At 48.1% G+C, this 9,535-nt stretch overlaps 1 protein-coding gene across 4 annotated transcripts; it reads left to right on the plus strand.

Annotated features, from left to right (window-relative positions):
* The first annotated feature begins 544 nt into the window (after positions 1-544).
* On the plus strand, positions 545-9,514 carry dlk2 (delta-like 2 homolog (Drosophila)). 4 transcript variants are annotated; one of them, XM_035606836.2, is made up of 7 exons: positions 545-1,993; positions 2,123-2,171; positions 6,811-6,892; positions 7,557-7,614; positions 7,699-7,829; positions 8,061-8,202; positions 8,398-9,514. In XM_035606836.2, exons 2-7 carry the CDS (start codon positions 2,163-2,165, stop codon positions 9,122-9,124), a joined length of 1,149 nt encoding a protein of 382 aa, XP_035462729.1. In that variant the 5' UTR covers positions 545-1,993; positions 2,123-2,162; the 3' UTR covers positions 9,125-9,514. The 4 variants fall into 4 exon arrangements, with proteins under 4 accessions (XP_035462729.1, XP_035462731.1, XP_035462730.1 ...); XM_035606838.2 differs by lacking the exon at positions 2,123-2,171 and having other exon boundaries at positions 546-1,993; XM_035606837.2 differs by lacking the exons at positions 545-1,993; positions 2,123-2,171 and adding an exon at positions 4,523-4,817.
* The last annotated feature ends 21 nt before the right edge of the window (positions 9,515-9,535 follow it).

A 9,535-nucleotide genomic window follows, 5' to 3' on the forward strand; every position in this document is an offset into this window, starting at 1 on the left:
TTTTAATATAAAACAACATGATATCATTTTAATATAAAACAACATGATATCATTCTAATATAATACAACATATCATTTTAATATAAAACAACATGATATCATTTTAATATAAAACAACATGATATCATTCTAATATAATACAACATATCATTTTAATATAAAACAACATGATATCATTTTAATATAAACAACATGATATCATTTTAATATAATACAACATATCATTTTAATATAAAACAACATGATATCATTTTAATATAATAGAACAATAAATAATTTTAATATAAAACAACATGATATCATTTTAATATAATACAATATGACATAATATAAAGTAATACAATACCATAGGATGTGATGTAACAGTGGGAGTGGTCAACAGGGGGCAGTGACGTCAATGTGAGTCATGAATATGTTGATTCTTGACTGTTTTCAGTTTTTCTTCTTTGGTTTTGGTTTTTACGCACATTATTGATTTATTTATGTAATTAATCAGTCGATTCATCTGGTCAGGGTACTGGTTCTGGTGCTGGTCCTGGTCTTGGTCCTGGTCTTGGTCCTGGTGCTGGTCCTGGTCCTGACCCAGCTGGTCATTTGAAAAATAAATCAAACATTAATCTAAATCAAAACACATGATTCAGCTGAGTCTGTGGTTGCCAAGCAACAGCATCACTTCCTCCTCCACAGTTAATTATTTGTTAATTGAATCAGAGAAGTGTTTCCTCTGGGCTCATCATCTTCGCAACGCCAAACTACGGGGGGTCCTGATCTTGATCTTGATCCCGATCCTGATCCTGATCACAATCCTGATCCTGATCTCAAACCTGATCATCATTCCCGCTGATTCCTGGGTGAGACCTGTTTTTTTTGGTTTCTGCTGTGGGACACACACTGATGCTCTGTCATCACTGCTTTGTGTGTGTGTGTGTGTGTGTTTGTGTTTGTGTTTGTGTGTGTTTGTGTGTGTGTGTGTGTTTCTATCCTTGTCTTATGAGACCACTCACACACACACACACACACACACACGCAGCAGCAGCTGCTGAGCAGAGAGACCACAACAATGTCCAGCTGCCCCACAACAATGCAGATCCTCCCTCTGTCCTCTGCTCGGAGGAATGACAGGAATGAGGTGGCGGGACGACCACATGTCACAGGTCTGAGTCCCGGCTGCTCCATTCTGTCTGACATGTTTCAGACACACGGGAAGACGGAGGTCAGCAGGAAGAAGACGATCACTACTGATCAATACTGATCAATGACTCAACACTGTAACCAACAGATCTGAAACTCAACCCCCAGGTGGTTTGACAGAACAAACCTTTATCATGAAATATGATTTATAGATCATCAGATTTATGGATCATCAGATTCAACACGGATGTGAAGGTTCTTCTCTTCCGGAGGTGGATCTTGTTTCCCCGAGTGTTGTCTGTCAGGATCTACCTGGCTGCAGGTGAGGACGAGTCTCTGCCTGTTGGGACCGGAGGTCAGATGTTCGTCAGTAACAGACGTGCAGAAACACGAATCCGATGCCGCCACGCTCTGCATTCTGGGAGCTGAGTGGTGAAAGAACAGAGAGTTCGTCCTGCAGGAAGTTTAACAGACAAAAACATTTTCACAATAAACAATAAACTAATAGCGGATGTTCTGCTCACGACCTCCGAGAGGCCGAATCTTCTCGTCTCTTTGACTCAGAGCTGTGATCAGTGTTTGTCTCATCTGGGTCACTGACTGATTGATTGACTGATTGACTGATTTGTCCTGGGGTTGTTGTTTGTTTCTCTGATTTCAGGAGTTTATGTGACGTGATTGTGTTTGTGAGTTTGAACAGATTCTCCACTGAGGTTTAACACCAGTTATCTGACAACACACCCACCCCCACCCCCACAGTGTGTCGGGGCGTCCCTGTGGAGGGGGAGTGTGTTAACTGAGGGGGGGTTAAAACCCGCTGCAGCAGAGACTGAGTGTTAAAGACCAGAGGACGAGGCTGAAGGTAAGAACCCTCTGGATCAAATATGAGAAAATATTAATAAAATAACAGAAAAATATACTTTAGTTACAAAATAATGATTATGAACATTCACTCACGTGAGATTGTAAAGAAAAGAATTCTATATTTCAGACTCTGGTCCTGGAACAGGACACGTCTTTGCTGTGGTTTGATGCTGAAGGTTAGTTGCAGGTGTGAAACCAGTCTTTGTGTTGGACTCTGAGGAGACGATGGTTCTGGTGTTGTTGGTCAGAACCGGTCTTTGTGTTGTACTCTGAGGAGACGATGGTTCTGGTGTTGTTGGTCAGAACGGGTCTTTGTGTTGGACTCTGAGGAGACGATGGTTCTGGTGTTGTTGGTCAGAACCGGTCTTTGTGTTGGACTCGGAGGAGACGATGGTTCTGGTGTCGTTGGTCAGAACCGGTCTTTGTGTTGTACTCGGAGGAGACGATGGTTCTGGTGTCGTTGGTCAGAACCGGTCTTTGTGTTGTACTCTGAGGAGACGATGGTTCTGGTGTCGTTGGTCAGAACGGGTCTTTGTGTTGGACTCTAAGGAGACGATGGTTCTGGTGTCGTTGGTCAGAACCGGTCTTTGTGTTGTACTCTGAGGAGACGATGGTTCTGGTGTCGTTGGTCAGAACGGGTCTTTGTGTTGGACTCTGAGGAGACGATGGTTCTGGTGTCGTTGGTCAGAACGGGTCTTTGTGTTGGACTCTGAGGAGACGATGGTTCTGGTGTCGTTGGTCAGAACCGGTCTTTGTGTTGTACTCTGAGGAGACGATGGTTCTGGTGTCGTTGGTCAGAACCGGTCTTTGTGTTGGACTCTGAGGAGACGATGGTTCTGGTGTCGTTGGTCAGAACGGGTCTTTGTGTTGGACTCTAAGGAGACGATGGTTCTGGTGTCGTTGGTCAGAACGGAACTTTGTGTTGGACTCTAAGGAGACGATGGTTCTGGTGTCGTTGGTCAGAATCGGTCTTTGTGTTGTACTCTGAATAAATGATGGTTCTGGTGTTGTTGGTCAGAACCAGTCTTCGTGTTGCACTCTGAGGAGACGATGATTCTGGTGTCAGCTTTGACGGACAGAAGTTCAAAGGTATAGATAAGGTCAAAGGTCATAATACGAACACTGTTGTGTAGTTTATGTTGTCGACTGTTTGAATTCCGTCCAGCGTGTCTGCATTTATAAAACACGGAAGATCTCCACGTCACTCACACACACACACACACACACACACACACATACACTGGATGTGACCTGGCGATGTTTGACCTTTGACCCCTGGTCATGTTTAATAATGTGAGCCTCTGACCCTAACCCATCTGAAACACTGATTAAGGCGAGTCTGATGAAACTCTCAGAAACATCAGGTAGCAGCGACTCTGACTCCTTCTCCTCTGTTGCCATGGCAGCAGTTGATTATTCCTTTCCAAGCGGTCAGAGTGGAGAGATACTGGAGTCACCAGACACACATAACACCTTCACCTTCACCTTCTTCTTCTTCTTCTTCTTCTTCTTTCAAAAGCATCTTTCAGCTAAACGTTTTGATCAGACTCTTCCTGACGGTGTGGTGTGAAGTAGTTGTTGAAGGTCTGGACTTTAGTTTGTCAGGTCCACATCCTGTTTACTACAAACTACAAACTACAAATACAAAATAACTGAGATTTAACTGCAAAAGGATCAGTAAGCTAGCTACGAAAAACAGTACAACTAAGTAGCTATGATAACATGGAACCACAACAACATTTAGAGTTTTCAGTAAATAGTAATATAGATGCTAGTTGGTTAGGTCATTACATGTGCTACATTACATGCTACATGACATGTGCTACATTACATGCTACATTTAATGTGCTACGTGACATGTGCTACATGACATGTGCTACATTACATGCTACATGACATGTGCTACATGACATGCTACATGACATGTGCTACATGACATGTGCTACATGACATGTGCTACATGACATGCTAGCTGCAGAGGATACAATAACTGGTAGCAGGTCAATAATAACAGGTCAAATGATGCAGGTCAGTCTGAGTCTTTGTCCCAGTGTCTGTCAGAGGAGCTGATGACATCATGACTCATGAGGAAAAGACATTTAAAAAAATTAATTCTTTACATTCCTCAAGATGATTCATCAGATTCGCTGGTGATTGATTCACACATCCCAGAACATAACTGTTCAGTTCAGTTTAGTAAAGTGGGTTAATGTAACTTCATGATACAAGACTGTGTGTTTGTGTGTGTGTGTGTGTGTGAATGGGTACATTTTAAAGCATTAAATTGGCCACCTGTCGCCATCTCTCTCTCTCTCTCTCACACACACACACACACACACACACACACACACACACACACACACACACACACACACACCCCTCATTCTTTACTTTGTCAACTAAACAATCTGAAAGAAAAGATGCGTGTGTGTGTGTGTGTGTGTGTGTGTGTGTGAGAGAGAGAGTGTGTGTGTGTGTGCGCAGAAGATACTCAGTTACACACACTATCACTCTCAGTAATCCAGGCATGTCAGTTCCTGTCCTTGTGGAGGTTGTGTGTGTTAGTCGCTGTAATCTCTGGAAAACGATCCTGCCTGTTGTTTCCCGCCGCCTGCCAGTCGACTGTGTGGGCAGAGCGACCTCAGGGTCCGTCGCTACAGCAACAGGCTGCACAGACTGAAGCTCAGAGTAGGAAGACAAGACGAACACAGAGACACACAGAGACGAACACTCGACTCACGTCTGACCAGAGGAACCATATCTGAAGAAGAAACCTGCAGACACAGGACGAGGGAATAGGAAGCTCCAGCAGGAGGCAGCAGGTAGGAACAGGAATCTGGAAACACGTCAGATCACATGACTCATGGTTCTGCTGAAGGTCCAGGTCCAGGTCTTGAGGACCATGATGACTGGGTGTCTGACTCACCTTTAGATGACAAGATCCAGGATCTGGTAGCAAAGTGTTAGCTTAGCTCTATCCAGCAGTGGTAACTGTTAGCTTAGCTTAGCACCAACACTGGGAGCAGCAGTGGAAACTGAGAAGAAGAATGTTTGACTGTTTTTATGAGCTGGAGTTTGGAAACAAGTTGATTTGATTTAAAGAGTGAACGACTCTGCTCCGGTTCCGAGGCTCCGAGAACTCGCAGACCGACAACTGACAACTTCAGAACCCTTCAGACTCCTTCAGAACCCTCCAAAGAGAGGAGGAGGGAGTCTGAGACGAACCTGAGAGACGACAACACGTTGTGGTGCGACGCTTCATCCAGTCATTCTGCTCTGAAGACGCCACACAAAATCTGACCTGAGAGGACAACAATGAGCATTCTCTTGGTCCCGTTCCTGACCTGAGGAACCAGAGGAACCTGAGGAACCTGAGGAACCAGAGGATCCAGAGGATCAAGACGAACCAGAGGATCCAGAGGATCAAGACGAACCAGAGGAACCAAATGAACCTGAGGAACCAGAGGAACCCTCTTGGGTCTGGGACACCATCCAGTCGTTCTGCTCTGAAGACGCCTCAGAACATCTGACCTGAGAAGATGAACTCATGGTGCACAACCTGACGAATGATGAAGACAACAATGAGCATTCTCTTGGTCCCGTTCCTGACCTGAGGAACCAGAGGAACCTGAGGAACCAGAGGAACCAGAAGAACCTGGGGAACCAGAGGATCCAGAGGATCAAGAGGAACCAGAGGAACCAAATGAACCTGAGGAACCAGAGGAACCCTCTTGGGTCTGGGACACCATCCAGTCGTTCTGCTCTGAAGACGCCTCAGAACATCTAACCCGAGAAGATGAACTCATGGTGCACAACCTGACGAATGATGAAGACAACAATGAGCATTCTCTTGGTCCCGTTCCTGACCTGAGGAACCAGAGGAACCAGAGGAACCTGAGGAACCAGAGGAACCTGAGGAACCAGAGGATCCAGAGAAACCAGAAGAACCTGAGGAACCAAAGGATCCAGAGGAACTTAAGGAACCAGAGGATCAAGAGGAACCAGATGAACCTGAGGAACTTGAGGAACCAGAGAATCCAGAGGAACCAGAGGAACTTAAGGAACCAGAGGAACCCTCTTGGGTCTGGGAGACCATCCAGTTGTTCTGCTCGGAAGACGCCTCAGAATATCTGACCCGAGAGGATGAACTCATGGTGCACAACCTGACGAATGATGAAGACAACAATGATCATTCTCTTGGTCCCGTTCCTGACCAGAGGAACCAGAGGAAACAGAAGATCCAGAGGAACCAGAGGAACTTAAGGAACCAGAGGATCCAGAGGAACCAGAGAAACCTGAGGAACCAGAGGATCCAGAGGAACCAGATGAACTTAAGGAACCAGAGGAACCCTCTTGGGTCTGGGAGACCTCAGGTCTTCCACAGCTGTTTGGTCTCTGGGTGAATTGAAGCAGTTGAGAAACATGATCCTGATTCTCTGATCGGATCAGTGATGATACAACAGCTGACGAGTCAGAACTGTCCACATCAAAGACCAAGGCTCCATCAGCTGATCAGTGAGGACGCGATTTGTCCAGTCACTGATTCAAACACACACTTAGAGTCTGGTGGTTCTGGTGGTTCGGGGTCTATGGAGGTTCTGGGTCTCTGGAGGTTCTGATTCTCTGGTGGTTCTGGGTCTCTGGAGGTTCTGATTCTCTGGTGTTTCAGGGTCTTGTATTTGGGTTCAGTAGATGGTGGACTGATTAAACACGGGGACTCTGGTCGCAGCCTGTTAACAGCTGATCCTGTGTCTCAGATCTTTGATCAGATGTGTCAATTTACTCCAGATCAGAGTCTCTTCTCTTCTGTTTCAGGGCGACATGTTCAGAGCCGCCGTCGTCCTGCTGAGGAGCTGCTGCGTCCTCGTCCTCCTCGTCCCGACCTGCAGCGCTCAAGGTAGGTCACATGATCACTGCTTTACTCTGCAGCAGGAGCCACAGACCAATCAGAAGACTGGGGGGGGGGGGGTGGTCTCAGGAGAAAACAGCCCAGTACGGGCGTCAGGAGTCATGTGACTCGTGACTAATCGCTGCGTTACCGAGTGCACTCAGAGCGGACCCTCCTCACTGAGCGTGCTCGTGTGGCGTCAGGAGCTCATTGTTCTATAACCCTGGACGTCCCAGCTGTCAGATTAACCGTCGTCTCACATGACACTTATCACATCCAGCTGTCGACGCTCACGTGACACCGAGCCTGTTTCTCCCTTTGAAAACAATCCTCCCTCATTCCAGCCGAGGTCAGAGGTCAGGATCTGTGGTCTAAACATGGAGCTGATGAGTCGTAAGTTCGACCCTCAGGAGAAAATAAACGTCCTGGTGCGCTCAGGACCGACCAATCAGATCACGGCCTCCGTTTAGACTGCACGCACACACGCACACGCACACACACACACACACACACACACACACACACACACACACACACAAGCTGCTGAGACGCCACGTGGCTCAACGTCTGTCAGGTCAATGGTCGCGTCCTGCATCCAGACAGAAAACATGGCTGATGTTTATTAGTTATTAGTTATTAATCAGTTATTGATCTCTTCCTGTTCTTCCTGCAGGAAGCGACTGCAGCTGTAATGCCACCAACAGTCACTGTGACGAGACCAGAGTTTGCAGGTGAGACGTCCTTCAGTCGACCACTGATCATGTGACCAGGTGGTAGGCGAGGCCTGCTCTAACCTGTGTACTTCCTGTGTGCAGGTGCGACCCGGGCTGGGACGGCAAGCGCTGCGAGCGCTGCGTGCTGATGCCTGGCTGCGTCCACGGCTCCTGTCAGCAGCCATGGCAGTGCAGCTGTGACCCTGGCTGGGGGGGTCGCTTCTGTGACAAAGGTCAGAGGTCACGCACTTATTCACTTCAAAGCTTTTGTTCATGACCTCTGACCTCTGAATCGTCGAGTCGCCACGTGCTTGATGTTTTCAGAAAGGTCAGAGGTCATGAAGGTTTCTTCGTTGGATGATGAGTTTTTCTTTGTTTCCTGAATGAAACTGATGATGTCACGTGATCACATGACATCATCATCACGTGACATCATCATCACATGACCCGTGGTCTCGTTCCAGACCTGTCGGTTTGTTCCGAGCGGCCTTGTGACAACGGAGCGACGTGTGTGATGCAGGACGGCGGCGAGTTCACGTGTCTGTGTCCTGAAGGTTTCCACGGCAGGAAGTGTCACCTGAAGACGGGACCGTGTCACCAGAGGAGGTCGGTCTGCTCGCTGTGATGTCATCAACATGTTTGATGTCATCAATACGTCTGATCAGATCATTATTCAATCAAACATTGTTCAGAAGAGACGAGATTAGAACAATTATCTTGTTTTATCATAAAAATGATATATGAAGCCAAACGTGTTGATCAGTTGATCAATATGTTGACGGGTCTCTCTCTCTCCTCCAGGTCTCCGTGTCAACATGGCGGTCTTTGTGAAGACGCTGATGGTTTTGCGGCGGAGTGGGCGTGTCGTTGTCTGGCGGGCTTCACGGGGCGGCGTTGTGAGACCGACGTGGACGACTGTCTGATGACGCCGTGCGGTAACGGCGCCACGTGTCTGGATGGCGTCAACCGCTTCTCGTGCCTCTGCCCCGCCGGCGTCACAGGACGCTTCTGCACCGTCAACCTGGACAACTGCGCCAGCAGGCCCTGCCTCCACGCCGGACGCTGTCTCGACCGCGCCGCGGGCTTCCACTGCGTCTGCAGACCCGGCTTCATGGGCTCCATCTGCGAAAAGTCACTAAGGAGCCCCGACGCCCTCGAGCCCGGCAGGGCGCTGCTGGGGTGGGAGGGGGGAGGAGGGGTCACACACCGCCTGACCACGGGGGTTCAGAACCACAGGACCAGTATTAACAGTAGCCGTCATGACGACCGGCCATTTAAGGTGATGGTGAGTGAGCGCGGCGCCTCCGGCCTATCCGAGGTCCAGCTCACCATCCTGATGGTGCTGGCGGCACTGACGCTCATCGTGGTGGCGCTGACCGCCGCGCTCGTACTGCAGGGTCACTGCAGAAACTGTGGCCACGCCCCCTGCTGGCCACTGAAGAGCGGGCGGCGAGCGCAGTGGGAGGATCGTCACATCCACTTCCTGAACGCTGCAGAGAAGAAGAAACTCAACACAGAGGTCGTGTAGCTTGCCCCCCCTCCCTCCTGTGAAAACTTCAATGTCAGAGGGCAGAGGTCACCTTATCCAGATCAACAGGAGTCGGTCTGATTCTCCCAGGATGCACATGCTACCAATATGCAAATGACCTGTGACATCATCACCTGTAGACCCCAAGCCGTCGGAGGACGATCAGGACCAATCACAGCACAGTATTCAGGTCAGCTGACACAATCTGGGTCTGGACATCGTTTCCTTCAGGAACCGGAACGAGTGAACGACCGGGATGTCACGCGACCTTTGACAAACTACGGGGTCACTTTTGTTTGTCAGTATTGATTATTGATCGATGTTTTACTGTTGATTTGATGTTTTTGTACATTTGATATTCACCTGATTTAATAAAATGTGTCGGACGTTCGCAGTGTAAGTGATGTTATC

This window comes from Scophthalmus maximus, chromosome 10 (assembly GCF_022379125.1).
Source record: "Scophthalmus maximus strain ysfricsl-2021 chromosome 10, ASM2237912v1, whole genome shotgun sequence".
Classification (NCBI taxonomy): Eukaryota; Metazoa; Chordata; class Actinopteri; order Pleuronectiformes; family Scophthalmidae; genus Scophthalmus; species Scophthalmus maximus.